Source organism: Sparus aurata, chromosome 17 (genome assembly GCF_900880675.1).
Source record: "Sparus aurata chromosome 17, fSpaAur1.1, whole genome shotgun sequence".
In the NCBI taxonomy this organism is placed as follows: Eukaryota; Metazoa; Chordata; class Actinopteri; order Spariformes; family Sparidae; genus Sparus; species Sparus aurata.
The window spans coordinates 24,410,132-24,435,384 of NC_044203.1; the positions used below are offsets into that span (position 1 = coordinate 24,410,132).

The 25,253-nt window shown below is 39.9% G+C and overlaps 1 protein-coding gene across 4 annotated transcripts; it reads right to left on the reverse strand.

Annotated features, from left to right (window-relative positions):
* Nucleotides 1–998: 998 nt before the first annotated feature.
* Nucleotides 999–24,522, reverse strand: ptpn6 (protein tyrosine phosphatase non-receptor type 6). 4 transcript variants are annotated; one of them, XM_030395020.1, is made up of 15 exons: nt 24,497–24,522; nt 17,705–17,827; nt 15,065–15,259; nt 10,280–10,463; nt 9,328–9,444; nt 8,924–9,052; nt 7,154–7,250; nt 6,953–7,032; nt 6,687–6,833; nt 5,680–5,811; nt 5,431–5,585; nt 3,533–3,600; nt 3,291–3,442; nt 2,885–2,949; nt 999–1,291 (listed from the first exon to the last, which is right to left on the reverse strand). In XM_030395020.1, the coding sequence occupies exons 1-15, from the start codon at nt 24,505–24,507 to the stop codon at nt 1,195–1,197; spliced, it is 1,752 nt and encodes a 583-aa protein (XP_030250880.1). In that variant the 5' UTR covers nt 24,508–24,522; the 3' UTR covers nt 999–1,194. The 4 variants fall into 4 exon arrangements, with proteins under 4 accessions (XP_030250880.1, XP_030250878.1, XP_030250879.1 ...); XM_030395018.1 differs by lacking the exon at nt 24,497–24,522 and adding exons at nt 19,903–19,925; nt 20,294–20,732 and having other exon boundaries at nt 3,291–3,600; XM_030395019.1 differs by lacking the exon at nt 24,497–24,522 and adding exons at nt 19,903–19,928; nt 20,294–20,732 and having other exon boundaries at nt 3,291–3,600.
* Between the last annotated feature and the right edge of the window lie 731 nt (nt 24,523–25,253).

A 25,253-nucleotide genomic window follows, 5' to 3' on the forward strand; every position in this document is an offset into this window, starting at 1 on the left:
AAACACACTCATATATTACATAAATTCTGTAACACTCCATCTCCCAGTGAAAAGATTAAAAGCTCAATCTGTATTTTGAGGTTGTTGTTTTTTGGCTTCGTAAAAGCCTCATTAACAAAGATGGACACATTTTATTTTAAGATAACCAATCAGCATTTTTTGTTGGTCAGTTGTGTGAAACACTACTGCTGTTGTTGTTCAGAGCACTCAATGGACTTAAAAGCCAAGGTTCAACGTTCATTCTTGACCTTGGAAACAGCAGCTGACAAAATGCTGATAGGATTAAATAACGATGTAATCAAACCTTTCACAAAAAAATATGTCAATCAGCGTTGGGAATGAGAGCTTGCAACATGCCTATCGGCGTTCTTCTGTTTTAGATAATACAGAAAAGATTAATTAAACATTTTCATTACGGGCATTTAGCAGACTACTTTTGTCCAAAGTGACCTACAATACATACATTTGTCACAAGAAAATAACCACAGCAGTAAAGATAAAACTTGTTAAATTACATACGTAAAAAGGACACATCACACAGTATTAACAAAGTACAGCATTTTTACAGTGAAAATGAATTGATGAAAACTTAGCCTTGATAATATATTGTCCCATAGTCAGAATTATAAGATAAAAAGTCAAAAATTATATTCTTACACCTTTTATTTTAGCTGATATTTATGAATTATCCCATAAGCTTTACCTTAAAGTGTGGATATGTTTTCCATTAAGTTTAGTTTTCAGCTTATTTTTTTCTTTAACTGGCAAAATGAGCTTCCCATTATATAATGTCCTGCTCCTGATGCATTACTGTTTATTAAAACGCATCTAACTGTAAAATATATGAAGCCTGAGGACTGAAAAATGAAGAGACGATCAAACAAAGTCGCTGATGTAAAAGTAGCTTCTGTCCTTGTTATTGAAGGATCCCACAAATATGATGGTGTCTTTATTCAAATAACTACACATTTTAAAATGAAGACGATTAAACAACAAAGTGTTTACAAATGCTCCACCTTTATTTTCAACAAAAGCATCAACCAAGCTTGCATGTGACAAATCAGGTTTACCTTTCTTCTGATTTTACACCTCAAGTTTTATTTTGTAAAAGGTCTCCACTAAAATATAAATCTTTAACAAAAGAGTGCCTGCATAAATATAACAACACGACGATAAAAACGTTCTCAGCCTCTTCTATCTTTTCTTTACTGAGCCACTTTTCTTGTCGGACTTCTGCTTTTTCATATCCTTCTTTCCTTTGGACAGATTCTCGTAAACGTCCTCCTTGTTTCTGGAAAAAGACACAGAAAAAGCTGATCAGTGATTTCCTCCGTCCTGTATATTTTTATACAACAGCCAACATTGATTGGACACAGTTCTGTTAGAAGTGACAGTGGAAAGGCTGCAGCATCAGAACAATTTAAACAAACCAACCAACCGTGAATCAAATCACTCAAAGCTGGCAGCCAACTACTCAGCGCTCCAAGTGGGTCAAAGTTTACAGTGTTGGGGGGCTGAACAGTTCATTGTTCTCAGCTGTTTTATCTTTTCTAACTGCTTAATTAGAAAAATAACAGCACTCAGCTCACAGGGGTCACAGGCCACAGATACAGTATTCAGACAACAGATCAGAGACGAGCTTATTCATCTTAATTTAGTGTTTTAACAAACTGATATTTGCTAAAAGAAACAAAACAACGAAGCAAAAAGATTTTTGAGCTGTTACTTCTGCAGGTATTTGGTCTATAAACCAAACAATTGGAGGGAATGTATGAGGAGCACCAATGTCATTAGGGTAAATCCTCTGGGGGACATTAATCAGAGATGAGCTGAGTGTCAGTCCAAAAATATCTAATGTCTTGTTTACCTATGTGATTTATTAAAGGGACATCATGTCATTTCTACCACTAGGGGCCCCCAGAAAATCAAAACAGATATAAATTACCCGGGATCATTGGAGTTGTTGTCATCATTGTTATTTAACTTTTCATTTCTGATGAAAATATATTTGACGTGACTCGGGCAGATATAGAAGTTTTCTCTCCTGTGTTTATGAAAAAAAAAGCGTGACAAAAAAAATCCTAGAGAAAATTCTCCTTTTTTTTTAAAGTGAAACCAAGTGAAAGAAATTCTTCAGGAGAAAAAAAAACTTGCTGCTGAGTGAAAAACAAGTCTTGGCAGGATATTTTTTGTGTGTGTGTTTTTGAAATACTCCTTTGGACCACAAGAGGCTGAAGTGCACCTTAACACAATTTCTAGATAGGACTAAAAACATTCATGTTTTCTCTCGTGGGAGTTTTAATTTCTCCGTGCACACACCAAACACACACAGTGTGTTCTAACATTACTGTCATGTTATGTGGTGACCAATTCATTATAACTGGCTGTAATCTGTAGTCACAGGTGGATTTGTATATTATCACTAAGTCAGATCCAGCAGCAACAATGGTCTCATTCTAATACATGAAGCCTGCGTTTTAACATTATTGGAAATATTCTGGAGAATATAAGTACAGAGATCAGCTAAATATTTAATTCAAAAAATCTTCCCTGAATCTACATAGTGCACCTTTAACACTCCAATAAATATAAAATCGTGTCATAAAATGAATAATTATTTTGCAGTGTAGTCCAAAAGATTAAAACTGAAAAACTGAATTGATAAAATGGAGTTGGAGTCCAGCTGCAGTGACATCCTCCCTGCTCCCTCCACCCACCGCTCCTCCTCTCTGCGAAATGAGACTGCTGACACGAGGCTGAAGACGCTGACTAAGACATGTTTTGGAAAAGAAAGTAGGGCGGCCGTGTGAGGTTTAGAGGAGACATGTGAGTGTTTTAAGGACATCCAGTTCACACAGACGCTCAGACACACCCGCCCACTCACTTTGAGGCCTTCCTGCTCGCTGGTTGGTGTTTGAGTTGCAGATTTCCATATTCTGTATCAGTTTCCTGGGGAAGAGAGAACAGAGACATTTCGGATGCAACTGATTATTCAAACGAAGAGAGAGGTCATGCGGCTGGTTTTGTCTGTGTGGTTGTTTTTTTTCTGCCTCTGGGTCAACGTTCATCTTTCACAAGCCACTGTCTGATAACCTATCTGCTGGCATTGAACTAATCAGCTCTGGTGTTCGAATCAGCAGCCATAAGTGCAAAGGCCTATTGACACAGATTCATTTAATCTTTCTCCTGTTTGCACTTCATGTATCAATCTATATTTCACCCACAAGAAGAGACTAATTTCTGTATCTTTCTTCATCTTCTTTCTGGATTTCCCTGTCCCTGTTACTCACCATGTAGGCGCAGTCTTTGGCCTTCGTGGTCTGTATGTACTCGGACACAGACAGGTAGATGAACTTGTACTGGGCCTCTGTCTGCACCATACCAGAGCGCTGCTCTCGCACCATCTGGATGTATTTTGGGATGTCGATATCACAGTCCAGACCTGCAGAGGGAAGTGAGATAGGAGGGCAGTGAATGGAGGTGATGTGAGGAAAATGGAAAATAATCAATAAATGTAAATATAAAAATGTACCTATAGTGTCAATGGTCTCGAGGATCATGTCAATCACCACAATGGTGCCTGTTCGACCAATCCCAGCGCTGCAAGTGATCACAGAAGAACAAAGTTGATACATCAGTTTACAGTTTATTTAATAACGCCACTAAAAGTCCACAGCCATGCTAGCAACTCTGTGAGGCTGATCTAAATGCTAAACCCTAATGCTAGTATGCTCACAGTGACAACACATGACTTCATAGTCTATCCGATCGGAGGAGCACAAATCAGAGTGTTTTTTGTATATTATTATACTGTTGGAGTTACAGTACTGGTCGTTATTGATGTGTGTTGAAATGTTAATGTTATTCAGCTAAAGGTTACATTAGACATGTTTAGCTGACTTGTTTCAGTGAAATTGTAGGTTAACGTTACAGTTCAGAGATATTAATTTTCTTCCGTAACTGAATAAACAAGCTGTTAAGATAAGGTCCCCAGAACACTGTTTGAAGCTCAAAAGGTGGCAGGGTCCGCCAAATATATACAACGTAACACAGTATGAAACCGTGTTGTCCTTTAAGGTCAGTTTGTTTATTCAGTCATGAAAACAAAGAGAGTTTGTTTATTTGGTTTGTTTAGGCTTAAAAAAAAACAGGTAAGATAAAAGTCAGATATATTGTTTTCCCCAAAACTTCATCGTGCACCTTTAAACATCAACTTAGGCTACAAAAGACCCATTTGTTACAGAAAGAGCACAGTCTTTCTTATTGTTGTGCGTCTGATTGTTTTTACAAACAGACCCAACACTAGCATGCTGATGTTTAGCAGGTATGTTTTAACATGTTGATTACCTTGATTTAGTGTTTTAAGATGATGATATTATTGCTAAAAGATAAACAAAACAACCAAGCCAAAAAAAAGTAGAGCTGTCATATCTGCAGGTATTTAGTCGATAAACCAAAGTATTAAGAGAAAAAATGTAAGGAGGAAATGTAAGAGGACCACCAAGGTATTGTGTTCTAGACAACATTTCTAATAAATCAATCATAAATCAATTTCATGACACGTTGACCAGGCTTAAAACTATTTTCCTGCAAAGACAAATGGATAAGAGAAGAGACTTCAAGCAATGATGGTAGCTGTTTGAACAAGACTCCTCAAGGGGATCTACTTTGTGCTTTTTAGTATAAAAATACCTGGTAGTTATATAGCTTTAGGCCACTGAAACCGAATGATACAATAAAGTCAGAAAGGAACACCACCCTGCTCGTGGCTCTGAGACTTGCCGCCTGTCACGAGAGGTGGTTAAGGGGTCACATGTCAAACATGTTTGTGAACAAACTAACATACCAAAATACTTATACAAGTGTCGTATAATCATTCAAACAACAAGTTTTAAAAAAGCATAAGCGGCCTCAGTATCCCTCACGTCACACGGGCAAAATTCCGAAAGGATAATCTGCCGGTCGACTCAAAACCTTTTGTTCGGCTGAAACTAATCTAAATCCTGAAACTAGGATAATTTTAATCTTAAACCTTCAAGCGTTATCACCTCACAATGAAATACATGGTAGCATGGTAAAGGCAGTGATGTGGCGTTTTTCAGATGTCTTTCAGATGAGGATATTCCGATTTTCTCAATATAATATCGAAAGAGAATATTCTTGAGTTTTAGCTGTGAGTGAAATATCATTTTTTTAAAAAGTGGTCAACAAATTAATCAATGAAAATGATCATCAGTTGCAGCCCTAATATTGCAATCAATGCTCTGAAAATCACCGTCACAGTTTGAATCTGCTCCTAGGAGATTCATGCTGAGGTGCCGCTACTAATTCACTCTGACGCAAATGAAAAATATCAACGATCCCTGTGGCGTTCAGCTCTGGGGCCCCACACTCATTATGTCGGGTCTCCGCCCTGCAGCTGTCCGGTACCTGCAGTGGATGATCATGGGTCCAGAATCAGGATATTCAGCCTGCTTAGCGTTCACTTGGTTGAGGAAGCTGAGGACACCACCCGGCTCCTGAGGGACGCCGTGGTCGGGCCAGCTCATGTACTGGTAGTGCCAGATGGTGCGACTTCGTTTTGGCTGCGAAAGAGAAAATATTACAATAATAGTAGTCACAGTAATAGTAATAATAACACATACACAGAGAGGAGAGAGGCCGGTGTTTGGAGGTTACCTCATCCACAGGAGTGATCTCCAGAACTCGTACTTTGTAATCAGTAGCTTCCCTCTCTGAGGTGCAGGACACCAGGTACGGACCGGCCTCCTTGGTGCTCTGGTTGTCGGCCCAGTACGGCACACATTTATTCTGCATAAAAATAAAGAAAAAAATCAATTAAAACTTTACTTCTCAATTGCAATCTCGTGCCCTAAATAGTATGTCGTTTCTGTCACATCTCTCATATTTTATGGCATCTTGTGTATTTTTTAAACAATAAACTGTATTTGAGGGTGTTTGCAGGTGTCAGACACGTACATGTAATGTTTTTTTTATGACATGTCAAGATAATTATGAAACAACAGATTCTTTACCAAATCCTCTCTTTCTTATTCAACCTTTGCCTATAAGTATGAAAGCATGACCTATATGGTTCTCTGCAGATGTAAGTTTTAAGTTTTTTTTGGGCAATTCAAAATTGAATTTAAAACATTTGAAGACAATTTGGGGACCTGTAGACGTCCTGTATTTACTGAGATTTTAGGTATTTTGTGTATTTCAGTATAATATGGTTAATTGTTAGTATGTTTATTATAATTGCATGAAGTTAACTCAAGTAAACTCCACTGAATTTTATGAAAGTCAAACGCTGCGTGAACTATTTGAATCCAAGATCTAGTCGACACTGATTTATTGATTAATACGATCATTATTTACACTTTCATTCTCAAAGGACTTCACATTGAAACAACAACAATATAAAAACTGTAACTAAGAAACCAAAGTGACCTTCAGGGAAGCTAACACAGTGACCTCACTGAGGACATGGAACAATTAAACTATTATAATTATGGGTAAAAAAACAGAGGAGACACAGAGAAAAGGGTTTCTCTATGAGGAAACAATGGAACCATATGAAGCCAAGACTAAATCCATTTTAATTATATACTGTGGCACCAAATCTCAGTGAAAGTTTCGAGTGTGGGGGCATTTTTGACAGTTTCTTTTGTCGTCTTGACACTGACCCGTCCTTTCTCCACCTCCCTTGTTGTCATGACGATCACCCTCGTGTTCTCCTGCCACACCATCTGCCAGAAGTCGTTGATAGTTGTTGCTAGGCAGCCCTGGCAGGCGATGTAAACTTTCTGATTTCCGGACTCCCACAGAGTGTTCTACGGACACACACACACACACACACACACACACACACTCAAAACACCGCGAATGATGGAGAACAGGATACATGACAGTTTGTTTGTAACTATGAGGACAGTGACTCGGGGACACTCACTCTGACATAGTTGGCGTTGATGTAATCTGAACCCACAACATCAGGATCGGCATTCTTCAGGATGACCCTGGTGTCATTGACTTGAGGAGTGAAGGAAAACAAGAGTGTGTGGTTAATAGTCGGTACTGTCAAAATGTGGATTTACTCATAAGATTTGTTTTTTTGAGTGAATAATGATACTGAGAAGATTTAAAAACTCACAGGGAAGAATATTCTTGTATCTGTTTTTGCTCTTATTCTCAGGTCTCTGGCCCTCCTCTCGGCTCTTCTTCACCTTTGCCTCCATCTTTTGGAGAGCCTGCAGGAGAGAGACGACTGGTTTACACCCACTGTCAGACTACATGCCAGTATACAGGGACACACGGTATCCAAGGGGTATACAGTTCTCCTCGAACAGGAAGTAATAAAATCTGTCAATCCAACTATGACTCTGTGGTGCAGCTACTGATAAAACGTCACAAAAGGGTACAAGATCTCAGTGTTTCCCTAGACATGAGACAGTTAATCGTGAGTTGATTGAAAGAAAATTAAATGGTTACTGTTTTAATAAACAGTTGATGCAAAAATGCCAAACCTTCTTGAGTCAGTTTGTCGCCCTTCTCTTCATTTTCTTTTATTAATAAGTGAATATCTTACAGTAAGACAAAATGAGAAGTCTAAAGATGTCACACTGAGCCCTGGGAAACTGGGATTGCCATTTTTCTAAATGTTCTGACATTCTATCAAAGGTAGAAAGTAACTAAGTACATTTATTTGACTCGACATATGAGGGCCACTTTGAATTATCTCTTAAACTGTTGTGACTGTGTGCATTTTCTCAGCTGATGTTTCTCCAGCCCCAAAATGTTATTTCATTAAACATCCCCTTTAAAAATAAAAACAAACAGAACAAAAAAAACAACAAAAATGTTTTTTACTTGACTTTAGTTGGACTTCTATTTTCTGCTACTTTCTTCTACTATTCCACTACAGCTCAGAGGGAAATATTGCACTTTTTACTCCACTACATTTATTTGACAGTATTAGTATCTATCTGAACTTTCAGTATTAATTACAAAATATAAATCAACTAATACATTTTGATGGATTTTGATGGATAAAGCCACCCAGCAATATATAAAGTGAATAAAACAGCTGCATTATTAAAGTGATGAACACATCAACACATCCAAAATTATAATTTCATAACATGTGATATATTTTTTCTGAAATGGGCCACTTTGCATAATGAGCACTTTTATTTTTGGTACTTTAAGTAGCTTATTTAATGGTAATACTCTTGTACTTCAGATTTTGGATGTTGGACCTGAAACAAAGCCCTTTTATACTGTGGTATTTTTATTTTTACTTAAAGGTGCTGTTTGTAAGAAAAGTTCATTTTTGAGTCTCAAACTTGTCAAAAACTGACGCTCTGGGATTGTAGGTCGGGTCGTAACTTTTTGATGAGCTGGGAATGAGACTCATAAATCTACAAATTGCATCTTTAGGTAAACAATCGGAAGTACTTATTCTTCCACTGCTGCATTTTATAGACCAAATGATTGAGAAAATAATCATCAGATAAATCAATTATGAAAATCATCCCAATCATGAGTCGCAGCCCCGCGTCACCACCGCCTGAACTGTATTTCATTTAAACTCTGCAACTGTAGTTTTTCCATTTACTTCCACGCAAAGAGTCATTTTTTTTAGAAAGTTAAATTAATTTGGTTTCTCTCCTTAGTGTGAACTAAGTGTTATTTGGAACTAGTGTGTACCTTCACCACAAGATGGTGGTATACTACCTCTAGTTCTTCCCACAGTAAGGAAGTTACTCTGGAGCATTAAAGGCTTTCACACACTTCAGTCAATGTGTAGTAAGAAGTCAAATGTATAATTAACTTTTTCCCCACTTCAGGACAGCCCCCGTGGTTCTTAAACCTCAGGTGGTACGAGCCGGTCATGTTGAAAAATAACCAGGTCAAATCTTACGTCGAACTCCTCCCAGAAGCCCGCCTTGCTCTTCTCTCCCTCGGCCTCCTGCTGCTGCTGCAAGGTCTGATCCAGCTGTCTCACTCTGCTGTCGATGTCTGCTGCATTCACTCTGGTGGAGTAATACGGCTGCCGGGACAGAAAGAGAGTCAGTGAGGAAGGAAAAACCTTATAATAGAGATGAAAGACGATCCAGTGAGTGTATTAGACAACACCGTCATCATCATCAGTCATCACTTAAAGACATGCTCCGAGATGTGAGTAATATTTCCTCTCTGTGGGCTGCTCGTCTTTTCAAATAATCCACACACCTTTTCACAGCCCTCTGACATTCACTTTGTCAGACATGTTTCAAGGTCTGACCTGTTTTGTCTCCATCATTAGGACAAAATAAAAGAGTTCACCTGTTTGAAATACACCCAGTTCCCAGAGATCTCCTCGATGCCTTTGCGCTTGTAGTACTCCACCAGGTCCGTCAGCGTGTCGAACATGTCCTGCCCTCCCACCGTATACCGGTCATTCTGAGAACACACGAAAAACACAGCAATATATCTTTCTGGATACATGTTGGTCTTGACAAATTGTGTAATAATAAAAGAACACATTTTGTAAATAGGGAGGGACCAGCTGGGAGGCAATCATGCAAACAATGAAAAACAAGGGCACTTTAATCAAAGACTTTGTAAAATAATTTGTACATATCCTTTAATCACATAAATGACACCATGTGTTGTGTTCACATTCATCTGGTACCAGCAGTAGTTAACAGACTGCAGTTCAGAGCGGAGGAAACTCTGCTGATCTTTGCCACGTGCGCATGAAAAGGCGTTTGTGAGCCTTCCACTAATCTGACATTAATCTGCTGCACAAAAACAATGTGTCCCTTTTAAATGAAACCTGACGGATGTTGAGCTGCCGCTGGAAATAAAATGCAAAGGCCTCTGACGATGAGTGGCGACTATGAAAATGAGTTAGAGAGACGGCGATGTGACCCGTTTCTGCACTGCGACTTTTATTAGCAGCCGTTCACAGTGACTATATTAACTAATGGCAAGATAGCGGCTCTTCACAAATCTGGTTTTACTCGGAAATAAAACTGTGCTGTGCTGACATTTGAGCAACAGTCTTTTATTGCATAAGACAGGGGAAATGAGACTTTAAACCTATTTCGTAGAGCACAACACAACTTTGGGAATACCCCTCAGCATGTGAGAATCTGTTCCTGAGACTCCTTTTTAAAACAAAACACCAAAACACTGACCAAAACCACCTCTAGTTTCATGAACGCCTCCCCTTCCATGTCCCAGACACACATGGTCACACACTGAAACGCACACAGACGGACGAGCAAGGCACCTGACACATGATCTTGATGTGGGAGACCCTCTTTCCTCCGGTTTTGCTCTTCTCATTGGTGAGGACCGACAGGACAAAGTCTCCAGGTTTGGACAGCGACTCTCTGACCAGGAAGGTGTCCGGCTCGTCTCGCGCCAGCAGCAGCTTCTCTGCGTTTGGCCCGGACAGGTGACCGTGATACCACCTAAAACACAAGAGGCACCAGTGGGTCAGACGTGAGACTCAAGTCATTTGGGCCGAGTGTCGAGCAAGTCCCAAGTCAACTGTTTCTTGGGTTAGGGTAGCCATTGGTTAAAGGTGCAGTTTGTAGTTTTGGGGAAGAAATTTTAATCAGAAGATAAAGATCTTAATTGAATGAGATTTTTATGCCTAAACAAATAAAATAAACACTCTTTGTTTCCATGACTGAATAAACAAACTGAACTTAAAGGAAAAACAGTGTTCTGGGGACCTTGTTTTCCTCTGAGTGCAGCTTATTTATTAAGTTATTGAAAAATAATAAACGTTTTATTTTTTATTTATTAAAGCATGTTAACCTACTCTAATAGTAACCCAAAATAAGATCATGAACCTGAAAATGAGCATAATATGTCTCCTTTAACAATAAAGTTTCATCCGAGTGTCTGTCAAGTCATCAGAACAGGGACTCGAGTCAGTTTGAGCCTGAGCCACACGGACTCTGACAGTCCACATCTCTGCTGACGGTTTGTGGTGCAACCTATGTGACAGTTACAATGTTTTTGTTTTATTAATGCACTAAATATATGTTGCATTTTCTTCTGGTCACGGTTCAACTGCTGTGACTTGCAAAAACACAAATACGTCCTCTGTCCGATGCACATTGTCTGTCACATGGACATTATAAGGAAACACAAATAAACCAACTTCACTTTTCTTTTCTCTGCCTCCTACTCACTGTACGAGAGCAGAGCACCGTTACTGCAGCGTCTATTCAGGACTAAGCGGTCGTCAGTCAGTCACTGATGTGGTACGCTAGACTGTTTTGAGCACAATACAGTGAGCAGAAATAGAAAAGCCACAGCAGCATGAGGTGCATTATGGCGGACAGTTAAAAACAGCATGTACAGATGTTGATATTAGATGCAGGTCTTATTTTTGTCCGTCGCCATGCTCTGTCTGTATGTATAAGTGTGTGTGTGTGTGTGCATGTGTGTATGTGTGTGTGTGTGTGAGCATGTGTGTGTGAATTAGTGAATTTGCACACTCGGTCTTGCTGGGCTGTGACTTAATTTTAGGCACTGTTCTCGATTTCTTCTTCGAAACTTCCTGCTTTGTGGTCGGAAAATTTTCTGATGACAGATTTCGTGGCTGAAGAGGACAAAGTATTTTTAGCCTCAGGCCCCCCTTCCCTCCCTCCCTCCCCTTTTCGATATGTAAGATCCACAGATAACTCCCCCTACACCTCCCCACCCTCCACCGCACACAATGTCTGCTCTCTTTATGCCTTTTGGCAATTTCGTTCTTTGATTTACATGCTTGTCAAATCACAGTTTATGCTGTAATTGGACTCCACCTGACGTTTTTTTTATATATATATTTCTTATATATATCTTTTTAAAAATAGCTGCATGAAGCATCTGCAGCAAAAAAAAAAAAAAAAAAAAAAAAAAGGTACAGGCCGTGCAAATCTGCAGAAACTGTTCAGAGGAATTACTTCAGTGAGTGGACAAGTTTTAAACGACAATCATCATCGTCTCTTCTGAGAAGAGATAAGATGGCAGAAGTATGAGAAACAGGTGCACGTTGACCTGCCGAGGTGACAGGGAGAGATCGGGCGATTAGAGAGAGGCTGGGTGAGATGAGGAAGACAGCGAGTGAGCAAGAACATGATGGAGTGTGCAATAGAGGAAGACGAGCATGGTCTGGCCATTGCTTTCAAAAGTGTCAAAACTTAAAGTTTCCAACCGCAGCAACAAAAGGGAAGTTAGACAACTGACAGAAGGGGGGGCAGAGGGTAGAGCTTCCAGCTAGGGTAAAGTACACAGTCTCACACACACACACACACACACACACACACACACACACGATAGAAAGTAGTGCCCTCCTTGACTCATAAAAGGGTTATTTATCAGTACCAGTTGGACATTAACCTACTTGAAGGAGCCTACAGTTGCATGATGTTTCCAGCTGGGAGGATTTTTTTTTAAATACAAACACAAATATGAAATCTACTTGTAACTTTAAATAGCTTTCACGATTTTTATCTCGTCAACAGTCTAGAGGAGTCTTTAATGTGGCAGGGCTCTGCACGCTAATGCATACATTGGGAAATTATCTGTAAAGTTATCTGACAGCTAAATTTAGCTAATAGAGATGCATGCAAGATAATGACAGCCACTGTCAGTGAAAAATAAAAAGCCAAAGAGTGATTGAAGAGGCTCTATGTCAACCTACAGAAATTTACATTTGCACTTTTTTAAGGCTACGTGTGAGCGGATTGTAACGTGGAATGAAAAAGAAGACCCCGGCTGTCTCTCTCTGTTGCCTACACAAGACTGTGGATGATTCATTTGAGTTAAGTGCTGCTGGACTGTCTGTCCAAGTTTAAATACTGTGACTCTGTGCACGTTCTCTCCGCTCCGCTAATAGAGCACAAATTAAGCTAATGTTTGTTTAGAAATGGAGCCCAAAAAAATACAGTAAAATCTGGCAAATCTTAATTAATGAGGAAATGTGGAGAGGGAAGACTATCAAATATTTCTAATTCAAGCTACTCTCTGCATGTGTGGAGTAAAGAGCCGTGTTACAATGTAGAGACACAAGAGAACTTCCCAACATGCTGCTATTTTTATCTCATGTTAAATGCTCAATTTTAGTCTGCAAGGCACCGAGAAAGTACGGCCGTCACACACAGAAAATAAGTCGACTTCTTTATTGAATGTGGAAACGCTCTTTTGCCTCTACTTTTCGGAGATTAGTAATCAAGTGGGAGGAGGTTGCATAGATCATTTCTAGAATCTTCCCATCAAGCCTCTCGGATCACTGGACTTGCTCCGGCAGGTATGTCAGACAACACCTGATTTGGCAGAATGCTTGAAAAGATCTTGAATCACTGATCACAACAACTAATAATTGTCTCGTTTTCCGATTTATATAAAAAAGGGAAACATGAAGGGAAGTAAATGTTTCTGATATATATTCTTAATGAGGAGTTTAAATTTCATGCAGTATTGTCTAACTGTTGATCAGTTTTTGCTAGTTTCATGTGTGAATGCTTGCTGGATTATGGAAAAAGTTACACCCTGCCTTCATGTTTTACCTGAAGCTACATCACTGTGATGTTTGGCCTTCAGTGAGCAGAGCGATGGGTGTGCATGTGAACACACCAGAAAGTTGTTTTCACACTCAGGTGCTGATGGTGGAAAGTTTCTCTGTGGTCACTTTCAACATGTGGATGTACGTGCATGAATTTGTGCCATCACAGCATGTGGTCTAATATGCATCTAAGACGTGAGCTTTTAAGCAAGGCAGCAGCTACATCCTGTGCTTATTAGTTAAAGCGGTGAAATGAAGAGTATTTGCATTTCATACATTTGGGATTTTCCAATGAGGGAGAAGGAGAACATGCAGTAATAGAAAAACCTTATCAAATGTCGTGATTTTTATTCCATGCACTTTTTATGTCTTTCAACATGTCTGGATGGGGTAAAAAATGTTGCATGTTGGTGACGGTCCTTCATGTGGGTGGTTAGGGCTAGGTGAGCCCAGGCATGAACTGCATTGTAGGTCGGTGGCAAGTAGTGTCATAGATTACAACACTACTTACCACCTACCTAGATAGCTCAACAACCATTCACACCTGGGCTAACCTAGCCCTGGCAACCCACATGAAGGACGGCTGGGTCAACAACCCACAAGTGGCACTAATGACTCTGAAACTCAGCGCTCACACGTGTCCTTAACGGCTCTGTTCGGACACTCCCAAGCAGGGTATAAAAGCCTGCACCTCCCCTCTAGTTAGTTAGAACTTAAGTAGCTTCTTGGATGAGAGGTGAAACGTCTACAAGAAACTGAAACGTTTCCACAACTGTCACAACCCTCTGCTCAATGACTCGTCTGATATCATATCATCATCATAATTATCATAATTTGAGCATGTCTGTCCAATACAATTTGGAAAGTCTAGAAAAGCCACAAGATTAAGTCATCTTATCTCTATTCAAGTTAGCCACGCGATGAACCAGGAAGTCGGGGGAAGTCTCTGCTGCTCCATTGGTCTAAATACATTAATGATAACAACCGACTGACAGACAGAATGAGCTATAGAACTGCTGGTCGCAGCTAAAATCTTGTATTACAAAAATATTTCCATCTGTTATGAAACTGAGTAAAAGTGTCACAAAATAGAACTATCGAGAAAAGTCCAGTAATGGTTCAGTAAAGTTCAGAGTAGATGTACTGAACATATGATACAGTTGACCCTGACAGCATGTAACCCAGCAGCTGGAGCAGAGAAGCTGATGTAGGAACGAAGTGTCGGCGGCTGTCTGTCTTGTTGTCTGGAGTGTGGGTGTTTGTTTTTACTGACTCAAATTCTGACAAAAATGCCTCTAGACCAGAGGAAAATATAAAAACACGGAATATTAAACCTACAGTGGCACTTATTACCACAAGTAAATAAACATCACAGCTGACCGTCGCTGACTGAACCGCCTAATCAAACCATAACACTCTGAAGCTGAGAGCGAAGGTGGAGGCAGCCGGTGAGTTTGGGCCACGTTAACCGGCACTGAGCCCGGAAAGTTGAAGTAAGAGCTCACACACCTCTCTGTGGTGGGGTCGGAGGAGTTCAGGGGGTATTTGAGCTCGATGACGGTGCCGTCCTTGTCCTGCAGGATGCCGTTCTCCGCTGTGTAGTAATCCACCAGCTCTGACAGGGTGGCGAACTTCTCCCCGCCGTACAGGTCGTAGAAGTCTCCTGTGTTCTGGATCCGGATGTGGGTCACCATCTCGCCCACCCTGAGGAGATTAAAAAAAAAACGGGACAGGTCACACAAGTTTGTCCTTGATGAAAAACTAAAGAGGAACATCTCTATTTTAGGAGTTACAACTGAACAATAATATTTTTATGGACCTTTTTATTGCCTCAAAAGTTATAAAAACAGCGAGAAATGTTCCGCTAATCAGATCCTCACAGAGCCTGATTTGCTCTTCACAGATCCTGCAGCTGAACCCTGTCCGTGTACTGTATGCTCTATATAAAGTAGCTATATTTATCTGGCACACTTCTGCACATTTATCGGCACGTTCTCTGTGGTCTCCATCATGCGAGACCGTCAGTACAGTGAGTCTCTGGCTTTTATCAGCTTAATAAAAAAGCTTCTCTGATTTTGTTGATTCCTACACTGTGAAATCGAGGAAACCTATTAACAAGTAAAGTAGTTTTTAAAAACCTTTCAGCTCGTACAACTAAGGTAACGGGTTTCTTGTCTGTTTTAGAGTACAGTCAATTTTTGAATCATGGTTTTGATGGAAACAGTTTTGAGAAGAAGTCAAACTGTCTGATAATCCAACATACAGTCAGAACAGCAAAACTGAGATAAAGAGAAACATCTGCAAACCTGCCAGGTTCGTTATTTTGAAATATTTTCAAGGTCTGAGGCATTAATAAATATAACACACTGCTTCAAAACTTTAACAATGGTATGGGTGCGCTGTAGCAGCAAGGACAACAAATAAACTAAACTCCAGAGAACAGGTCTCCTTCAAAACAACACACATGCTCCAGCTAGAGGCCGACAACAGCTGTGATGATCAGGGGTGGAAGTAACTAATTATATCTACTCAAATTACTGAAAGTCCTTTTTTTTCAGTACTGTACTCGTACTTAAGTATGCATGACACCATGTTAGCCAGCAAGTTACATTAAAATCATAATTGAGTACAGGCAAAAACACAAAACTCTGCAGCAGGCGCATGTTTGAAGAGGTGACTGTGACCAGTGAGCATCTTCAGACTGAAAATTTGAAGGAAGAATGAATGACTGAATTTATAATGCATTAAACATGAAGGGTTGAAAAGTAACTAATACTCTGAGTAGGGTTTGAGAAGACGAATGTGTAAGTATTGTTGTAATAACACTAGTTTTACTTGTAATTTAGTAGCATTTTAGCGATGTAACTGTGCTCATATCTGAGTGCAGACTTTCAGCACTCTTTCCACCACTGCAGATGATCAATAATGATGATCGCTTCTGGCTGAAACACGTCCGTGCTCTGCCCACAATGAATAAGAGGACTTTTCTGTGAGCGCCAAAGTTGATTTTTAGGGCTTTTTTCAAGCCAGCGTCACAAAATGACCTCATCTCATTCATACAGTCGAAAGAGTCCAGTCTACCTGATAAGTTTGTCTTTGGTACGTAGAAAACGTGAACACGAGAACAACGAGAGAAACCTCTCAGAACGGACAGAAGGCCTGCTGGAGGGGTAGTGTGAGTATGAAATGCTGCTTCTGTGCAGGTCAGTTGTTCAGAAAAATTACAACTTTTTCCCCGTACACCTACAGCCTGCTTTTGCCTCGATCAATAACTTAATTATCTCATACGTTCAAGCATTCAGAGTTCCCCTCTGAACAGGAACGCTAACACAGGAACAGAATTTCTCATAAATGTACTGAACACTTACATACATGGGACCCAAATATCTCTGTGAAGCTTTAGCATCACAATGAGAGATACTGCTAATGATATAAATGGAGATATAAACGATGAACCTAACTTCTTCAGTACTGCTGCAGCACATTAACATGAATTTAAACGTTAACCCATTTGAAGCACAGACCACAATACTGTGGTCAGTATACAACGTTCAGGCTCGTAAGCTTTACATCAATAAAACCACACAAACAAACATGAAAACCTCTCATCAGTCAAATCCAATTAAAGCGAGAGAGTATTATTCTTTACGCCGTCAGAATTCTCACTATATTCAGCGTTAAAGTTGAATTATTCCACTCATTTGTAGGAGTATTTTTACGTCATTCTAATTTGAAACCTTAAAGAGAAATACATCATCACACTCTTATCTGCACAGATGAATGTATCAACATCACATTTATAAATAAGAGGTGTGACTCTGGCTTACGCACACAGAGCAGTGGAAAGTTGGATTTACGTCCTCACAGAGTATTTACATCATCAGCACATCTCTTAATCCCCAAGTTGTAACACAGCTTTGTAATAAACTTTTAAAGGCGGCAGATGACTTTAAAGACATGCAGTAAAGGTGCTACAGGTGATCTGGTTCTTTATATAACATTTAAGCTAAATTCCTTGTCATTTATGGTTTGAGGCTTTGTAAGTGAATAATGAACGTGGGTGAGCTTACAGCACAGTTTTAAAGGAAACATAAGTAAGTATTCCTCCCAGCTGTGGAGTAAGAAGAGTGTTTTTGGAGACATTATTACCTGACAGACAGGGAGAAATCTCCCACATTTTTCTTGCTGGGTCGAGCCAAAAAGCTGCCGTGGATGCCTCGAGTCTTCAGCATTTCCTCGGCCTGCAGGCCTGTGATGTCTCTGTGGAACCACCTGCAATCAGCACACATGTGCATAAAGTCAAAATACACCCAACAAACATTGTGAATGTGACTGCAGCGAGCGAACACACACACACACACACACACACACACACACACACAGAAGATAAGACTTGTATCAGATACATACAAATAAATATGCTTTTATTGACACATACATACACGGCCAGTACTGTTTCCTCACAACATTCACTATGTTTTATAGTCTAAATATAAAGTACACGTGCAAAAACATTCAGTCTTTTAAAAGAGATCTAGTTTGTTAATAAAAGTTTTTTTCACACAGCAGCAAAGGTCCCACCTCAGTTTTGTCGACTTATTATAATCTTATCAATTATTTATATACATATAGTAAAATTAACTTGTGATGAAAATGTGTCATTCTTTTTAGATTAAACCACTAGTTGGTTGATTATTTTTCATTATAAAAACTATAAATACTTTGCTTTAAACCACATTATTTTAATCGTATGTGAAGAGTTAATGTGCAAAAACAAAGAAAAGTCAGTCTTAAATTGGTAAAGCAACGCCCGTTGGATTGATTTGATTAGAAAGAATCATGATTTAGGAGAATTAATCAAAACGAAGATGTATATTTCTGCAAATGAACCCTTTGTATAGAAACATTTGTCGACACCTTCACCGCTCAGCCAATTAAGTCCCACTTTTAATAAGCAATAGTGACAACAATCCTCACATTACACCGTTCACCTGAGTAACTCAACCACAAGCAAGTGCCGTGAAGCTTCAGCTTGGATTCAGCAGCTCAGCGTAACATAATTGCAACAGTTCGGACTGAATATCTGCTATTTTATCATTTCCTGGAGCACGTTGAGGGTGGAAAAAGTGTCTTGAGGTCGAGCTTGGCCCACAACCTCTGAGCTAACCCAAAAACATCTGAAGACTTTTTTTTTTTCTACAGTTTGCAACTTTGAAACTATTAGTCGTCGACTATCAAGTAAATTACCAACTATTTTAATAGATTCATTTGTTTAAGGGCAAAAAGTTAACATTATCTGACGCCAGTTTATTAAGAGGTTAAAGAGTTTTTTTTACTCTATGACAGTTAACTGAAAATTTCGGGTTTGTGGACGAAACAAGACATTTAAGGACATCAACATGAGCTCTGGGAAACATTAATCTACATTTTTCACCATTTTCTGATGATTTTAAAGACAAACAACTAATCAATGACTCAAGAGATTAATCAGCAACTATTTGGACAATCTATTTATGAGTTCAAGTAATTTCTTCTTTGAATTATCTGATTCCAACCTATTAAATATGAACATTTTCTGGTTTGTTTCCTCCCCTGTGACGTTAAACTGAATATCTTTGGGGTTGTCGGAAATACTGATTGACAGTTCAGCGATGAATCGAGAAAATAACCGACACTGAAAATAATGAAGTTAGTAGCAGCACTAGAAGCCACTCATATACAGAAATACCATCCGCATGTTCAGTTAACAATTTCTCATCACAGCGGCTTTCCTGCAAAAGAGCCTGCTGCTTTTGAAAAAGAAAAATCTTTGTCTTCATTCAGCTTGTACTCAAAAATAGACAGTTGAACTCATTCTTCACAGTTGAACCATTCAGTTGTTCAATTAAAAGCTTGAAATCTCGTGGCTTAACACATTTACGCACAGGGAACCCTGTACATGCCCTTGTTCTGACAGTAAGGTTGTGTGTGCAGTTAAATATCTGTTTCCTCTTTGACTGACTTTGGGTCATCGCAAGAGAGCTTTTATACGACAAACGTTCATACACAGAAGGAAAGTCTCATCGAGCCAAGGTGAAGGGAACCTTGAGAGGAAACCTCTGAAGAGCCTGGAGATATAAATACAGTGTTTCTCACTCAACCACTGTATTCACAAGTCAGTCATGACACACTTAAACAGACATTTAATCACATGATAGAGGAACAGAGCAGGATGCGTCGACAGCTGGGGAAAGACAGAGAAGGAGGAATGGAAAGAGAGAAGTTGTCATCACGCCTTGCACAAAACACAGAGAACACAGCAAGAGTCGAGCGGAGCATTAGACCGTCCGTCGGGGGGCTTGACTCACCGAACCATGTTGCCTTTTCACTTCTTCTGGGACCAAAGAGAAGAAGAAGAGAAGAAGAAGAGAGTCACATCTACCTGCACATGTGCACAAGTATTCTTTATCTCTGATTTCAAAAAAAGAAACAGCCAGTTCCTCAACACTTCCCCAATTTACAGCTGCACACTCGCTCAGATAGACGGTAACTCACTTTCATTCTCATGGTTTTTTTTTGCTCTTTCACACACAGTCTGCCACTTACACGCATCCATCTAATGACAAAACTCTCTGGAACACAAATCATCCCTCAAACTACCCGCACTTTCCTCCTCCTCTCCTTCTACGCTTCCCTCCACCCAATCCCCCTCCTATCCAGCCTCTCTCCGTCCCAATAGGAAAGAAGGTAAACACTTACGCTTCTCAGCTGCCTCTGAAAACAACTGACGTCCGCAGAGACGCTGCGGCTGTATACGTCTCTCTCTCTCTCCTCCTCCTCCTCTCTCTGCTTAAGCTCTCCCCTTCCTTCCTTTTTACGTCTCCTTTCACAAAATAGTGAAAGCAACAAGACAGGAACCAAAATAGCCGACAGGCTGGAATTCCTCCAACAGAGAGAGATCTTTTTTTTTTTTAAAAGACAACCAAAACAGAAACTCATTATTATTAAGATCACAGTGGGTTTAAAGTCTGGGAACTTGCCCTCTGACGTTCCATCACACTGGTCTTGATGGTTCAAACTGCTCGATCCATCAGTGAATCGCGAGCGAGAGTGTCTGTCCAGTAAGTCAACCCTGGTTAATCAAAAAATCCCCCAAAAACTACAAACGGAGCCTCTCAGTCAGCTATCTGCAAAGCTTTTCCCCTCAGTCTGCCCACCTGCCTGTTACTGTAGCTGTCTGTTTGTTCTTTACTTCCAGGTGTGTGTCTGTGTGTGTGTGTGTGTGTGTGTGTGTGTGTGTGTGTGTGTGTGTGAATGTAACGCACAAAGGTCAAAGTCGGAGAACACTTCCTTATTTGCAGTTACACCTTCCCCCTCTCTATATATATGCACCGCTTCGTGTGCGTGAGAGCTGCTTTCAGCTGGTGAACCATTTGCAACTGTGTGCTCATTATCAGACAACTGAAGCAACCGACTGAAGACATGAGGCTGATAATGTTAAACCAGTGTGTTTTCATTTTAATCCACAGCTGCAAGAGACATTTGCCTAATGCATAATGTAACATAATTCTACTTGCACCATCAGGAAGGCTCACAAGTGATGTAGCATTAACTCAATTACTGTAATCAAGTACAAATTTGAGGTACTTGTACTTTACTTGACTAAGATTTCCTGCTACCTTATACGTCCAGTCCACTACATTTATTAGATCACTTTAGTTACTAGTTACTTTGCAGATTACATGCTGCATCAGAGCTAAAGTAGCACAATTTTAATTTGATGTATTTATTGGCAATCAGAGTTAACAAAAAAAAAACACTGATTCTTTTCTCCAATAGATAAAGGTGCAATATATACCAATTGGCCGCCTGTTGTATATATACTCAAAACATATAGGGGGCAGCATATCACCAGTAGTTGCTAACTGCTGTTACCCGAAGCTGCCATTTGCTAGTTAGCTCTGTTAGCCGTGCAGCTAGCAGGGAGCTAGAAACACTGGAGAAGTGAGAATGAGGATGGGAAGTTGCTAGCTTGTTAGCATGCTAACCTCAGTTAATATCTCTGCAACACAATACCCAGTCATTACGTCAAAACTGTTATTTCTTCATATTCTGCTAATAATATTTGTTATTTTTTTAATGTTTTGAACAAAAATTCTTAAATATAGCACATTTAAGTAACAGAAAATGTGTTTTGATTGTTAATAAAAACATTTAAATGTGAACTTGGTAAGTATTGGCCACCTGGGGGCAGCATTTCGCCAAAGTTACAGCTAACTGCTGCTAACGGTAGCTGCAGCTAGCAGTCCGGACTGGAGGCTTGGAGTATTATGAAAAAGGAAAGGCCTAGGCTAACTGGTTAGCATGCTAACTTCAGTAGATATGTGTGCAGAAGAGTGAAAAGATGTCTGTGATATGACATCAAAACTCTTCTTTCTTCACATTCTGTAGATAATTACATATTTGAATGGTACAATCTGAAATTCTCACACACTGCCCCTTTAATAGAGACTTTTACTCAAGTACTGTTGTTTACAGGTGACTTTCACATTGACCATAGTAATATCTTCAACACAATGTCTTGACTCAACTTTGAGTCAAGAATGACTTTGCAGCAGTGTTGTTAAAAGTACCACAAACACCTGATCTAACATTTTACCAGCTGTGAAGCAAACAGGGAAAATCTACATTTAACTTGCAAATCATATTTACCAACAAGAGCTTTTCCGAAGAGGTATCTGCATTTATGAGATCTACAGTGTGGCGGTTGTAAACACATCCTCCTCATTAGACTGTGAACTGTGAGCCATGTTAGTGTTGAGTGATGTAAATATGCAGAAATATGTAAAGTTCTGGAGAAAAAGCTGAGAAAAAGTGGAGAAAACTACAAAATAGAGAGTCGATGCTGTAGCCCCACCCCGATCCTCCCCCTCCACACACACACACACACACACACACACACACAGCTAAGCAGGTGTTGTTCGTCGTGGTTAACGCCAGCTACTGCAGTCTGCATTATTCTCCTCCTCACAGAGTCGTACGTCTAACAGTTGAGTCTGGTTTGGCTTCTCTTCCCTTCTGACACGACTGAACTCACTTCACTTCTCTTCACTAAGGCTGCAGGATGAACGCAGTGGTGTGACTAACGAAAAACACACATGCACACACGCTGTGGGGTTTCTCTTCTCACACCCTCAGTGACAACAAAGATGTTTCCAAGATTTGGTCATTCGTTTTGAGTGTTGCAACGTGCGAGGCTGTTGCAATGCATCAAATTGTGTCTGTTTAGAGGAATTACATGTACATGCTGTTCTGTTCCTTCCCTCCTCTGTCCACACCTCTAAAACATTATAAAATAGATTTCTACATAATATAACAAAGAATTAGACAATTCTTCCTCAAAGTCACTGCCTCCTGCTCCTTGAGGATCTGCTGCCTCTCTTTGTGTCATATCTTTGTAAATTAAAGAAGAAAGTCATTTGAGGGCGTCACTTGAACTCCGGGAAATTGTGAAAGGTTTGCACTATTTTCAAGCACTTGAGTTGCACTTTTCACAAATATCATTCAAATCACTGCAGCATGTTTCGGTGAATATGGTGTAATATGATCATGAGACAATTTGAATGTGCCTATTGTGAGAAAAAATGTAATGATACTTATACCCTGGTAACTCTCCCAGTCTGTATTCAATATGTCTGGGTGTGTTAGGTCATTGTCATTGCAGATGTTTTATTATTACACTTTAGTATTATTTTTGTATCAATGCAGTTGGGGGTGTTTTGGGGAATTAAATTTACTGGATAAGAAAAAAAACAAAAACATTCTGAAGTTAGCATGCTAAGCAGCTAGCCCCAAACCTTCCTTCCTGTCTCGTAATGCCTCTTTGTAACCCAAGAGGAGACAGTGGCTGTAGTGTCCCCGGTCATACTAATACAAGGTCACAATCCAGGCAGACATCTAAACGGACCACTTAGCACTACGGTTAACTGAGCTTCTTTCTAACAGCAACCACACACTTCAACCAAAGATTACTACAGAAAAAGACGATCATGAGCAGCATTTGGCGGTTATGCCTCGCCCTATGGTTTTGAAGATTACCGTGAATTCCGGCTACTTACATATCAAGCTTTTAAGTAGAATATACTGAAAATGTCCAATGCGCGATATAATGATATGAAAATTCCCAAAAGTTGATGGGCTACTACAGGAAACGGTGCGCCATTGTCCAAAATAATAGTGAGCAAATATAATCATAATCCTTACTTAACAAATTGCAATTTTTAATACTACGACACTGTATTGAACTCCTGTGTGTAGTTTGACTGAGTGGTGTTGCCGTACCCCAGCAGAAGCCGTTTGCTCAACAGTACAATCGATGTCAATCAGTATGAGAATTTAATGTGACCGTTACATAGGCTGTATGACTGATTGTGGTAGCTTTTGTCTGTTTTCTTTTGTTTTGTTAGTGTTACTTTTATGAGAAGTTGTTGTCTCCCAGTGTTATGCTAAAGTCACGCCAGAATGTTAACTAGCTAGCATAGATAAGCTAGAAAACAGCCCATACACTGAGCATATTACGCCCGCTAGCTTATATGAACATTCCAATCACTTGTTAATGCAGTACACATTATTGTTAAAAAATAAAAAGTTAATTCCATGTGTAAAAGTGAGTGTTTGAATATTTTAGAATTGCAGCAATTAGTTTTTGTTTTTATGTTCTGCGGGCCGACTCTCAGACCTCACAGCAGGTTTGGTCCCCCCCATGTTGACTCCATGGTTACGGCCTTGGTGCAGAGGCAGTCGACAAACACTGGTGTTAAATAGTAACACCAAAGTGCAAATCAAACACTGACAAACAATATTTAAAGGACTGTAAACACAAGCTGACAAAGTTCAAATACCAGCACTGTACTTGTTTTTAGCATAAAAAAAATAATAATAATAATGATTCATGACACTCACCGACAAGACATTTTGTCGAGACTCACTGGCAGTCCGGGCTCTTCTGTACCAGGAAGTGACGGGTTGAATCCAGCCTCTCTCTGTGCTGTTGTCTCTGATGATGCTCAGCACAACTCACAGAAACCGTCAGCTTGCACTGAAGGCAGCTACTGCGTTTCTCCGGTCCACGTTAGCTTCCCTTGTTCTTACTTCCTGGGTTCACTTGTGCCCGACCTCACTCATGTTTAGCCTCCAACTCTCTCTCATGATAACATATCAAGCCTCATTACCAGACCAGCCAATCCCCCCACCCTGTAATTTACTCTAATTTTCTTAATTGGCCAACTATCTATTGGAGAAAATCTGCCTGTTCCTGACCCCTGCTTCCCCTGCTTCCCCTGCTCCTCCTCTCAGGACCTCTTCCATGTGTAAAGGCTCTGCTGCTTTTCCATCTCCCCTGAAAATCAACATTTGCCTTCATGTAAATTCAGCCTGGTCTTTGAGGCATGTATGCAAAGTATGTCCCGCTCTTGATGCTGTTCATTTGAACAGTTAGACTTCCCTCAAGCAGCCACAGCATTATTTCTAACGTAAGCAAGGATGATCAACTGAACATGAACAAAAACATTCAGGGGTCACTGAAAGGTTTGATGAGTTTAAGTACGACTTTGAATTCTACGTGAGAGATTTAGTTTTTTACTAACATCATTAAAACATCAAATGAGGAAGAGCGGTGTTCATCTCTGCTGTTGAGTCCAAGACACCTGAAGAATCCGTG

Coding starts and splice junctions, on each gene's coding strand:
- ptpn6 (XM_030395017.1), bottom strand. Junction 10,464..15,064: donor TCCGACCCCACCACAGAGAG/GTGTGTGAGCTC, acceptor CTTGTGTTTTAG/GTGGTATCACGGTCACCTGT. Junction 9,445..10,279: donor ACATCAAGATCATGTGTCAG/GTGCCTTGCTCG, acceptor GTGTGTTCTCAG/AATGACCGGTATACGGTGGG.